Source organism: Pollachius pollachius, assembly GCF_949987615.1.
Source record: "Pollachius pollachius genome assembly, chromosome: 7".
NCBI classification, from domain to species: Eukaryota; Metazoa; Chordata; class Actinopteri; order Gadiformes; family Gadidae; genus Pollachius; species Pollachius pollachius.
Window position 1 is genome coordinate 11,928,182 of NC_136940.1, and position 13,125 is coordinate 11,941,306.

The window sequence follows — 13,125 nt, forward strand, 5'->3', positions numbered from 1 at the left end:
TAAATAATTTTAAATTAAATATGTAATTCTTAATAAATATTGACATCAGTAATTTTAATTATATATACTAAAATGATTAGAGCACTATACAACTGTATTTGTAATACAGAAACATGAGTAATACAGTATTACTCATGTTTCTCACCAAAAAGCCAATTTACCGTTTCTTTACGTTACATTTGAACGCATCATGATAACCTAACAGTCGTTTTACTGAGCCAACCTCAACACATCATCACGCAGCACATCTGAAACTTTATTTACATTTTAGGATAACTAGCTTGTATGCTGCCAATTACAACACCGATTTCACAATTGGATTACTATTTCTAACTGACGGGACTAGCGACGATGTCTGTGTGCGCGATTACTGCTCGCACTTTGAGTGGATGATTAAGACGGGCCCGTCTGTGGTGCGACAGGAGAAGGAGGAGAGTCTTTTCAACTCGGAGACAGTCGAAGGTACTGCATTTGGCATTTATTTGATGCAAAACGCTAATGTGCTGGGCCATTGAGGTTGTGTTCTCCCTTTTACAATAAATTATTTTCGCCCGTTCAGCCACCCTTGCGAGCAAAGTTAACTGCCAGACTTCACTTGTTTTATTTGTAATACCTGTTTGCTTACAATTCCATTCAAAAACATTGGGTGGACACGCTGCAGTGATTGGATTGATTTGATTTAAATGCCGTGACGCGACTCGAGGGACACAACATTACGTTACAGGACCTACGGGACAAAAATAATAATAAATGAACAACGGGACTCAATAGTGGTATCGATAAGCCCAAACGTTAATGATTTTCGGGTTTTAAAAAAAGTGGAACCGGGTCCTTGATAGCACCGGGTTTTGATCCCCATCCCTACTCCTGGGTCAAAGAGGGAACTCACCCGACAGGGAGGTGCTCGGGGTGACCGAGGCCACGGGGATCTGGGGCACGGAGGCAGAGGAGAAGGAGTATGAAGCGGCGCCGGAGGTGATTGGGGACGAAGTGGAGGTGACAGCGCAGTTCTTCTCCACCAGGCTGGGGGAGTTCTCCCATGCCTTGCGGGCCGACTCCATCTGGACCAACACACACAAGCAGGCCAAAATCAATAAAGACAGTCCGTCACACACACACACAAGCAGGCCAAAATCAATAAAGACAGTCCCTCACACACACACACAAGCAGGCCAAAATCAATAAAGACAGTCCCTCACACACACACGAGCAGGCCAAAATCAATAAAGACAGTCCCTCACACAAACACAAGCAGGCCAAAATCAATAAAGACAGTCCCTCACACACACACACAAGCAGGCCAAAATCAATAAAGACAGTCCCTCACACACACACACAAGCAGGCCAAAATCAATAAAGACAGTCCCTCACGCACACACACAAGCAGGCCAAAATAAATGAAGACAGTCTCTCTCACACACACAAGCAGGCCAAAATAAATGAAGACAGTCTCTCTCACACACACACAAGCAGGCCAAAATAAATGAAGACAATCTCTCACACACACAAGCAGGCCAAAATCAATGAAGACAGTCTCACACACACACACACACACACACACACACACACACACGGTGTGAATCTTCCCGATTCGATTCCGATTATCATGTCAGCGATTCGATTCCTCGATGCATCAAATACATTTTTCTATTAAAGGGGACATATTATACCACCAGGTGTGAGTGTGATTAGCCTTACAAGCCGTTCAGAAAACCTGCCCCATGACATCACTAGTGGGCGTGTCCTCCTAGATCTGTGCTGGATAGATCAGTCTACCATTCTACCCAGTGGACTGAAGTAAACGTTGCTCATCTATCCAGCACAGATCTAGGTGGACACGCCCACTAGTGAAAGTTTTTTTGTATGCTCGCAAAGCACAACCTGCCGGAAGGGCGTACATACAGTACATTTGTGCACAGTAATGAGCAGGGAAATTATGGAGAGATTGAACATAATACAAGTATAATCTTTAAAACAATTATTTACATTTATTTAACAAAAAATATATTATATCAACAACTACCCTGAAATCACATAACACAAATACTACAACAATCAAAAATTCCTTAAAAATAAGTAGAGATATATTTTTCAAAACTAAAACTTAAGACCATAAAGAGCCCATGCCTATACTGAAAACGTTTTGGGTCTCTGGAGTCAATAATGGCGACTCTATTGAAATAGTTGCTAAATAAAGAAATCCTTAAAAATAAGAGATATATTTTTCAAAACTAAAAGGTTGTAGTAGGACCATAAAGAGGCCATACCTCTATGGAACAAGTTTTGGGGCTCTAGAGTCAATAATGGCGATGCTATTGAAATTTTACCATTGTGGTCGTTTTGTTTTACACTTTGCAGACGATCCCTAAGATCGCGGTTCGCTAAAGACGGCTCATTTGGATGAAAACAATGTTATAGCTGGTTCTCTAGGTTACTTCATTTAGCTAGGTGTCAATTGTGTCGCAACGATGTTTCACTGATGATCTATTGAACCGCAAACTCAGAATCTGCCAATTTATTTCCAACTTTACGGAAGTTCCTCTCCGTTTATATGCTTTACTCACAGGTGTGTGAATTGACCTGGATATGAAGCGTCCGTTGCGCAAAATATTTGTTTCTAAAGAGAAGACAGAGCTCTCCTCTCCGTTTATAGCCTATGCTTTACTCAGGTGTGTGAATTGACCTTGATATGTTGCGCCGTAGTGCAAAATAATATAACATTAGTTTTTTAAAGATAAGACAGAGCTCTCCTCTCCGTTTATATGCTTTACCCACAAGTGTGTGAATTGACCTGGATATGAAGCGCATATCCAGCATTCGTAGCACGCGGAATGTTATATTATGTTATACTATGCGTACCGCCGCTGCTAGGTGGATATAGGGGAAACACTGAAAAAAGAACAGTAAAGAGAGAGAGAGATCTAGTTGGTCTGATGAACAAAACTGCTTCAATTATAGTAACACGCCACATTTTCTTTGGCAGTAACGGCGTTATAATAATAGGAAGAGTAATCAATTAGATTTACTCGTTACTGAAAAAAGTAATGCCTTTAAGTTAACGTCTTTATTCCCAACTCTGATCCAGAGAGAGAAGTGTTTGCAAACCTGAACATTAATCAGGCTTATACCATGGTCTGGGGGAATACTAGATTCTGATTGGCTGCAGGGTGTGCATTAACCCCTGATATATGGACACCTGCTAAGTAGATCCAGTCAAATTGTCTGTTCAGCCTTCAAAACGAGAGCTGGTAAATTGTGAAAAATGCATTCAACTGTAATCAGAAAACACGGTTATATGCTAAAGACCCTATAGTATCTATGGTATAAAGGCTGGGACGAATTTCAAACTATAAATATGTACACTTTATGTTGAAAGTATAGACCGTCGCGATTCCCATTGAAACGAATGGCGCGGTGATTCGGTCTTGAAAACAAGAGCTGGTAAATTGTGAAAAATGAATTAAACTGTATCAGACAACGCGGTTATATGCTATAGACCCTAGAGTATCTGTGGTATAAAGGCTGGGACGAATTAAGAATTATAAATATGTACAATGCATAACGTTAGCTCTCTGGCTCATAGCTGAGAGGACTAGAATACCTCCTGTTGCAAAGTCGTAGCTAAGGTCTGTCCTATTTACTGGAGGAGTGAACAACGTTTCCGCTGCATAAGAACCTTACGAGAGGGTAATGAATGTTCCAGGTTTAAGTCAAACCCTCAGGTGTTACCAGGAAAACGAAGTTATGGCTTGTGAAAAACTTTATATTTAGATTGTAAAACGCATGAAAAAATAAATTAATGGTCTTAATTTCTTTTCTTTGTCAAGTGACCATGGAATAAGCGGATAATGCCCTTTTAGGTGTCCATTATCAGGAATTAATGGCCTCCGCGTCGTCCATTAATTCCTGATAATGGACACCTTGTCAGGCATTATCCCTTTCATACTTTATTTGTGTATGTCGTTTTCTACCATTTTTGGGAGCTACAGGGAGAGTCTCAAAGATCTACCAGTCGATCATTGGCGACCACTGGTCTAGATGAAACGGGTTACACTACTGAGAATGTTATTTTTCATTTGAATGTTTATCGATTTTTCACACACACACACACACACACACACACACACACACACACAACCTTCAGTGTGAGGTCCACGGTGGCAGGAGAGACCGTGCTTAGGCTGGAGGTCTGCTGCAGTGCCTCTCTCCGGGGCAGAGGCAGAGAGTGAGGCAGTGCCACCTGGAGGGACGGATGAACAACCTTTATGTTACATTATTTCACAAAAAGATTAACCTTTTCTTTTTCCACTACCTTCTACACTGATTATGCCTGCTTTCTGCACTGTTTGCATTTACAAGTCAGTGATGATAAAACACCAAAACAAATAATGTATATAAGGATCTCAGGATATTTTGATTTTAAAGCAATATTTGAAGTAAATAGTCTATCTGGAATGTTTGCACAATGTTTTAAAAAATATATGAAGATAAAATGCTAAGGATGTCAGGATATTTACTAAGTGACGTTTAGTAATGGCAATGGAAAGATGAAGAGGTCACCTACATTTGCCACCAGGCTCTCCTCCATCTTGCCTACTCCTGTAGGAACACTATCTGCCAATGAGGAGGAGGGGGTGGTGTAGTCCGTTACAGACTCCTAAGGAACAAGGACACAGAGTCATAAACTCCCCATATAGGAACCAGCTTAGCACACAGCAGCTGTTTAACCCCACTTTCACATTGCATACACATTGTTCCTCAAGACCATTCTGCAAGTGACACAATTCCCAAACCTGACGTAACTTGTCAGGTAGAACTGCTGAATTACCCCAAAACAAAAAGCTGCTCCTGCTGCAATGAAGTCCATACGCAGTTACTTTCTCAATCAGTTTGCCATTTTCACTTATTTGGAAGTCTGCTCGTCCGTGAAACCAGAACTTGCTAGATTTTTTAATAAAAGGGATTCAGCCTACGGGGGGAGGGGACTTACCTTAGAGTTGCTGGTGTACTCTGCTGAAGGCACGGTGATCATGCCCTCGATGTCTCCGCTAAGCTCTGGCACGGTGGCATCACTGGTGGTGGGGCTCGAGTCTGTGGCTCTGCTTACCACCCCGCTGGGTACCCCCGCCTCCAGGCCTTCGCCCTCCCCCCCGCGGGCATCCTTGGCCTTGCGGTTCTTCAGGGAGCGCTCCTTTCCGATGGGGCCCGGCTTGTATTCCTTGGTCTCGAGCGGCTCCATGACATGGAGCTGGGGAACGCAAGACGTTTTAGTGTAAATTAAAAGTATATCCCCAACATGAAACACAAAAAAGGCTGTAAAATGTTGCATCTGCCCATTTTCAATTAGGGTGTGGCATCGAAATGGGCGTGGCCTGTGACTAAAATGACCACAGTTCATAGATTGAATGTTTGATTTCAGCGGGACCAACCTAGTGACTGTTGGGGACAAAAGGCAATTTTACACACCCTGCAATTTCATTCGCTTGCCTGTGTAAAACCGAGGGGGTATATTCCACCTTCATCAAGGAGCAGGCTTTCTTGGTTCGTTGGAGTAGCCGAGGCTACACACGGAGAGGAGACCTCTTTAGAATAATTAGCATACTCTTTTATTTTTATTTATGCAAGTCACTCGCATGCAAGAATGAGTAGACTACATCTGAGTGTAGGCTACAAATGCGATTAACTATTTACAAGTGCAAAAACGCCAACATATTCTTTATTTTCATCTTGAGGAATGCCTTGTAAAAATTAAAGTAAAAAGCCTTAAATTAAGTGCGGCTACATCACCTTCTCACCCAGGATGGTCAGCAGCTCACGGATTTCACCGTCTCTACAGTTTGAAGTATAAATGTTGCTACGTCATCAACACCTCTACCCAAGTCCTGCCCATGGTACCGCAATGTCGTCTGATCGCATTTACATGAAACCCCCAATATAGGGTTTGAGAGGGTAAATTGGGGTGCGAAATCAAGCTCAAGGTATATTAGCTTGGTGATTGTAAACTCGCGGACCATGCCATAGGCTGGGCATATTTGGCAGTGTAAAAACGACTAATGTTTCCAACTGCTCAAGTAAGATGAAGTCGATTAGCAAAACAACATGGCCGCCGGAGGCTCAAAATCGTCCAAATTGAACTTGACACCAGAAGCCGGAGGTTAACTTCACCCAATCATCAAACTTTGAGCAGTCAAAAAGGCACATGTGTCAAGATTAACTTCTCCAAAATGTATCCAGATCGGGCCATAGGGGACACTTTAACAATTACCTGAAAATGAACATTTTGGAAGGTTATAATTTTCTGACCACTTTCACCTACAGTCATCAGATTTTCTAGACATTTTTCTCTCATCATGAACAAATGTTCCTAAGCAACCTGCAAAAGGTAACAAAATGGCAGCTGGATGTCCAAATTTTCAATCAATTTAATACTATAAATATGCATAACTTCTTAGCCTTTTGATGTACGTCATGAAAGTTTATTTGCACATCACCAGATCCAATCTGACTAAACCCTAAATAAATTATTTATTCAGCACTAATTTGTAGGGGCCCCGGTGTTCCTCTGGTACCTTCTGTGTTTTGATTGTTCCGGCACGGGGCTGTTTCTGCCTCTGTTCCTTGGGGGCCGGCAGCTTGTTTTCGGCGCAGGTCTCCAGCAGGGCGGGAACACCGTCGCTGTCTGTGCTGCCAGTGGACGACGGTGCTCCGAACTGGATGCTGTCCATTCCCAGCTCAGTGCCCGCCTCAGCTCCAGACTTCAAACCCTATAATAATAATAATGATGGGGACATTATTTATTATGGACAGCATGGAAAGATTACAATGTGATGGTGTGTTGCTGAACCTTCGGACGCCAGCCTTTCCGAGTTTTTGACGTCATTTCCGGTCTCCGCATTTATAGCGTTCCTGTTAGTCTTTGTGATTGTGTCATGAAATTGGCTAGTCATTGTTTATTGTTAGCTACATTAGCCTCTTTAGCAAACCAGCCCCAAAAACAAACAACACAACTTTACATTGTATTGCACACACAGCAAGACCGTGCAATGCATACAGTGGTGACTGGAATAAAGTAGTATTTTAACCAAGTGTGTAAGAGCATTTAAAATCTACATTGAAATGACCAACGTGGTACAAATACAAAGAAAATAAATCTCTTCACGGGCGCATCCATTTTTGTTGAGAGTGTCTTTACTGCTCTCGGTCTACTCTCAGAATTCCGAAAGAGCCTCCGAGAAATGCCGCAAGAAAGCTGGGATATTTCCCAACTTCCGACTCGGAAGGCTGGCGTCCGAGGAATCAGGAACACACCATGAGCCCTCTGTCGATCTGTTGTGCTGACCAGATGAGAACACCAATCGCTGATTGCTATATTCCTTTAGAGCCGAAACATGCAACGATTGATAGAGGTTGAAACCAGGGGCTCCACACAAAGACTTAACTCCTGTTCCCCTGTACATCTTTAGCCTTATTCTTTATTAGTGTGAATGCTGTATAAGCATTCACACTGTAGATATTGAATTCATAAGTTTTGATTAGTGTTAAACCCCATGAAATTACACAATTTCATTTTTTGCTTGATTTAAACTATTCAACTTTACTGCCGTTTACTATCACCTCAGCTAGTACAACTACTACCACCATCACCACCAGCTCAGCTAGTACTACCACCGCCTCAGCTAGTACCACTACCACAACCACCTCAGCTAGTACAACTACTACCATCATGACCACCTCAGCTAGTGCCATTACTACTACCACTACCACTACTACTACCACAGCTGCTACTACCACTACTACTACCACAGCTGCAACTACCACTACTACCACAGCTGCAACTACCACTACTACCACAGCTGCAACTACCACTACTACCACAGCTGCTACTACCACTACTACCACAGCTGCAACTACCACTACTACCACAGCTGCTACTACCACAGCTGCTACTACCACTACTACCACAGCTGCTACTACCACTACTACCACAGCTGCTACTACCACTACTACCACAGCTGCTACTACCACTGCTACCACAGCTGCTACTACCACTACTACCACAGCTGCTACTACCACTACTACCACAGCTGCTACTACCACTACTACCACAGCTGCTACTACCACTGCTACCACAGCTGCTACTACCACTACTACCACAGCTGCAACTACCACTACTACCACAGCTGCTACTACCACTACTACCACAGCTGCTACTACCACTACTACCACAGCTGCTACTACCACTACTACAGCTGCTACTACCACTACTACCACAGCTGCTACTACCACTACTACCACAGCTGCAACTACCACTACTACCACAGCTGCTACTACCACTACTACCACAGCTGCTACTACCACTACTACCACAGCTGCTACTACCACTACTACCACAGCTGCAACTACCACTACTACCACAGCTGCTACTACCACTACCACAGCTGCTACTACCTCTACCTCAACTTCAGCTTCCAGGTTTTTCCGCAGTGCAATACATTTGACCTTTCAGGTTTTTCAGTTCAACTCATTTTACATTTTTGATTTTTTAGCATGCTTTGCGCTTTTCATTCAGCTCTTAGCATTCACACACAGTTTCTGCTGGGAATGCATTTTCTAGTTACTATTTAGAACCGTTGATCTAAAGAATGTTTTTTTTTCAATGCAACAAATGACAGACAAAGCATGCAAGAGTCTTACCTCAGCGGTCACAGTGCCTGTGAAAGATGTGAGTGGTTTGTTCCAGGCACTGACTGAGGGTGGCTGTAATGGGCTGATTGGACCAACTGGAATAAATAACACATTGCATTAGCTAGAGCCAAGGTCCAACATTGGTGCATCAGTACAGTACCAAAAAGTGCATGAAGCCACATCCAAGACTTAAATTTGCAGAGTGTAGAATTGAGTGGCATCTAGCTGAACAGATTGGCAGAAATTGAATTGATTATTATAGTCATACGTTTTCAATAGAGATTAAACCCATGATATTACCAATATTTTAGTCCTTGTAACCCTACAATGATTGTATCTATATAGGGTCCTTTTTCAACTTTAAATTAAAAAGTGTTGTGAGCGAAGAGTTTTATGAACTCTTTTAGTACCATCGTTGTGTATGAGCATTATAATGAGATATGTTGAATATGAAATGCAGCACACACACACACACACACACACACGTAAAAAAAAAAAATAGGACTTTACACCAGTTCTCAAAAATTAAGTTAAGTGTTTGAACAAAAAAATGCTCAAACACTGCTTCATCAAAATCTTATTTTGATTTTCATCAAAATAAGATTTTGATGAAAATCAAAATCTTATTTGATTTTCATGTTGAAAATCAAATAAGACAAAATGATTTTGGGTTTACTACCCAATCGCTATCCAACCTGTAAGCTAACCCTGGTTTTACAGACTAAACTTAATACAATTTATAAATCTATCAAGAACCACCTCATTTTATACTTGGCTACTCAATGTCGACGTTGACATAACTACCTACCAGGACCTTACAGGCAAGTACAAGACACCGCAGCATTTCTTACATTGCTGGAAAAAGTATGGGTGTGGGGGGGGTCCTGCCTGTTGCAATTGTGAACCGCACTGCTAGATGCCCCTAGGTTTTACACACTGCACCTTTAAACTACAGACCAGGTCAATACACTGGGGAGTGTATTCACCGTTTTACTCACGTTTCTTGACATCAGAGAGCCCAGTGGAGCCGGAAACCTTGTTCTCCCAAAGCTCCGTACCGAGGGTGCTGTGCACTTGTGAGGGGGCCGGCGGCAGGCTCTTGGAGGTGAAGTCTACGGCAGGGGAGGCGATGGGAGGCAGAGGGGCCACAACTCCTTCCAGAGGTAGGTGGACAGTGGCTGGTTGAGAGAGGGCTGGGTGAGGGTGCTGGGGGACAGAGATGGGGGCCTGGGGTTGGGAGGGGGCACTAGATACAGAAGCAACCAGCGAGGGCTGAAGCTGGGAGTTTTGTTGTTGTTGGTGGTTCTGTTGTGATGACTGTTTCTTTGCAAATCTTGGTGGCAGTTTTCCTCCACCTCCTCTGCCCTTCTCTCCAGAGCCTTTCTTACCCCAGTTCTGCAAGAGAACAGCTGGTTTTAGGACTTCATCACTAACCCAAAGAGAGATGTACGTAAGTAACATAAGAGCCATCCGCCATCGTTTCACCTGAGGGGTCTGCTCCTCCTTTTTCCGCTTTTCCTCATCCTGCAGTCGTTTCTGCTGCTTTCGAGACACCACCTCGGTGAAGCCGTCATCCACTGCACTGGACTGAGGATCCTCCGTGGTGGTGACCTCAGGGTGGTCGTCTATGATTACTACACCTGAAGTGGGGGGAGACTGAGTTAGGCTCACACACAAACACAGCACTCTAACATTTACTGAGAGTGCACTGCTCGGATAAATAGTAACAGATGTAGGGCTGGAGATGTAGTCCTAATCATACAAAACAGTGTCCATCATTAAACCTGCAATGATTGGACCTTTTGATAGGATGATGAGGTTTACATAATGAAAAATGGCCATTTGATTTTGCCGTTATTCCAATACAAAATTTTAGTTAAAGTTAATTTGTGACCCTGGTCCCAAATGATACATTAAATGATCAGACTGAAGAAGAGAACAAAGCATGGTCCCTTACTGGCGTAGTTGTTGAGGTCAAACTGGGAGAGAGCATTCTCTTTGGGCTTCTTGGCGGGCTGTTTGGCATCGTCTTTGCGGCGTGCGGGAAGATCTTTAGAGCCTCTCTGGGCCCCCGAGCCTGCAGCTGCCGAGGAAGAATCTGGATTCTGTTGTCCTGCAGCGCTGTGGGATACATAGGACGTCAATTTGGTCAGAGAGCCAGAGACAAACACATGCTTGGGGGACCATATACACTTTATAAATCTCAATAAGACTCACATTGCTGAGATTATACAACTAGTTTGGTAGTTTCACAACTCAAATATTATGGTATTAGTATTAAACATTCATCTGCTAAAAGCATCTGCTTTAAATATTTTGCATACACACTTTTGAACAATCCAATTAAATCCTGCAGAATTAAAAATCACATTCCTGCTACTGTTTTAGTTCCAGCTGACATTACATGAACCGGTCCCTAGTAGGATGGCGAAAAATGTAAAATATTCTTGACCGACCACCGAGCCTCATTAACCGGTTAATACCGGTAAACCGTTCAGATTAAAATGTGCCATTTGAAATAACAGCCATTTCGAGCCGCGCCAGCTATTTCCTAACTCTGCTTATCTTTCTCCCGTTCTGCCTCCAACTCACACACACACACACACTCTCCAAGTGAGAGGCACACTGACTTTCATCTATAGAGCTTAACAGTGACGACCCCTTTTTTAAGAGTTCTGGTTCCGGAAGTAAATTTCCCAATCATTTTCACCTTAGACTTTCGTAAAATCTATATATAAAAATTTTAAACCTGGAACCAAGCTAATCGTTCGTCAAGGTACTCGTGACCATAAAACGTTTGAATCGGGGCAAAAAAATATTTAGAAAACGGAAGAAAAGGCAAAGGTACAGGACAGTGTAAAAAATGTTTGAGAACGAGTGAAGGAAGGTACTTGAAAACGTGTTTTTCTAAAAGCAAGATGTTTATGTCTTTAACTCGTGGCTTCTGCAGGAGCATATGCCATCGTTTTGCAATATAACGGTGCTTGTTAAGTAAACCTTGGATGGTTAAGACATTATGGCTTTTAATCAAAATCTCAACAGTGAAAATGAATGGGATTGCGCTCTAGTGAGATAAATGGACAATAGATGTAAACAAACAAAATCCCAGCTCTCTGTAACAATGCCCATCGCCAGTGCATTACCAGCTTCCTACTCCTCACGTAATGTTAGTGTAATCAACTGGTCTCTACCAGTTGCTAAATACTGCTTCATATCGTGGATGTTATTTGCAGGGATGTGAACTGTCCAGAAGGGTATTCCATCAACCAAGCTAAACGCAAAGCTGGGCTTATTTTGCTTAGCCTTGCTTCTTTCAGTTAGAGTTCTTTTCCATTAATGTGACTTAAGGGAATCTCCGCAAAGTAACCATGGAAATGTATCCAACCAAACTAACCTGGTCGGAGGCAGGCTGTCAGTCTTACTTGAGTGGTGTTTTCTATACTGAATGTTTGAAACGGTTTCAATAATCATTCTCTGCAGTATCAATACAAATAACAGCTGCACTTTCTTCTCTCGGACAGCAAGTTAACTGACACAAATCATTGCCCACATAGCCATGCCTCCTCTCACAAATTTGCAGTGCGGTCTCTGGCAGTAATTCGGCACTAGTCTCATTGCTCTGTATGATGGTGTTTGCTAAAAAATAGCCAACACGTGACCGGTTTTGGAAGAGAAAGAAAACGGTACGAGTGCTGGTTAAAAGTACTTTGGATTTGGGGCAAATTCCCAAGGAAGACAAAAGACAAATGTATACCAATATGCAAGAGCAAGGTTTTGTGTTTCAAACTGTGCACATGCACAGCAATAGCGTTCTTTTTCACAAAATTTGACCTGCAAAAACTACATTATAGGAAAGCTGGGCCTCCACTGACTCCAACAGTCCAAACCATATCATTGCCTAAAACTAAAAAAAATGCCTTACCTTTATTGTTTTTGGCATAAAGTTGAGATTGATCACATAAAACCACCATAAAGAGATAATACATTGTGTGGACGAGAATTTGCAACGGGCCCAAAAAAGTTTACTACATTTATTTGGCAGAAAATAAAGAAAATGGAGCACTGCACTGGCCCAGGACCCTTCCTATGATTCATGCTTTATCTAAACAAAATGTTAAAAGTGTCTCCTAAAAGCTTGTCGGTGATGTTCAGACCTACTATATGAAAAAGTGCTAATAAGAGAAACTAAATCAAAATTTCGTTAAATCAGTGACGTTCGCTCATCATAACGCTCATAACAGTAACAGCGATGGTACTAAAAAGATCACAAAGTTTGTGGATCGTAACCATGGGGATAACACCCCCCGCCCCCTTTCATAAAACTTAATCCAAAACATAATTTTTTCAGTCTTCGATTTCCAGCTAAAATCGTAGATTCACTGTATTTAAAAGTTGACAAGCTAATCGTATCCCCCATAATTAAGCCTAACCTTACAGTGT

At 42.4% G+C, this 13,125-nt stretch overlaps 1 protein-coding gene across 5 annotated transcripts in view; it reads right to left on the reverse strand.

Moving 5' to 3' along the window:
- The window catches only part of prrc2c (proline-rich coiled-coil 2C), a 39,562-nt gene that overhangs the window by 7,181 nt on the left and 19,256 nt on the right, over positions 1-13,125 (reverse strand). For all 5 annotated transcript variants that reach the window (XM_079739133.1, XM_079739135.1, XM_079739132.1 and 2 more), the window contains exons 16-24: positions 10,643-10,806; positions 10,171-10,325; positions 9,684-10,080; positions 8,695-8,780; positions 6,570-6,764; positions 4,991-5,248; positions 4,565-4,657; positions 4,139-4,240; positions 890-1,061 (exon numbers count right to left, since the gene is read on the reverse strand). In XM_079739133.1, coding sequence (XP_079595259.1) covers positions 890-1,061; positions 4,139-4,240; positions 4,565-4,657; positions 4,991-5,248; positions 6,570-6,764; positions 8,695-8,780; positions 9,684-10,080; positions 10,171-10,325; positions 10,643-10,806 — 1,622 coding nt within the window. The remainder of the gene's footprint in view (positions 1-889; positions 1,062-4,138; positions 4,241-4,564; positions 4,658-4,990; positions 5,249-6,569; positions 6,765-8,694; positions 8,781-9,683; positions 10,081-10,170; positions 10,326-10,642; positions 10,807-13,125) is intronic.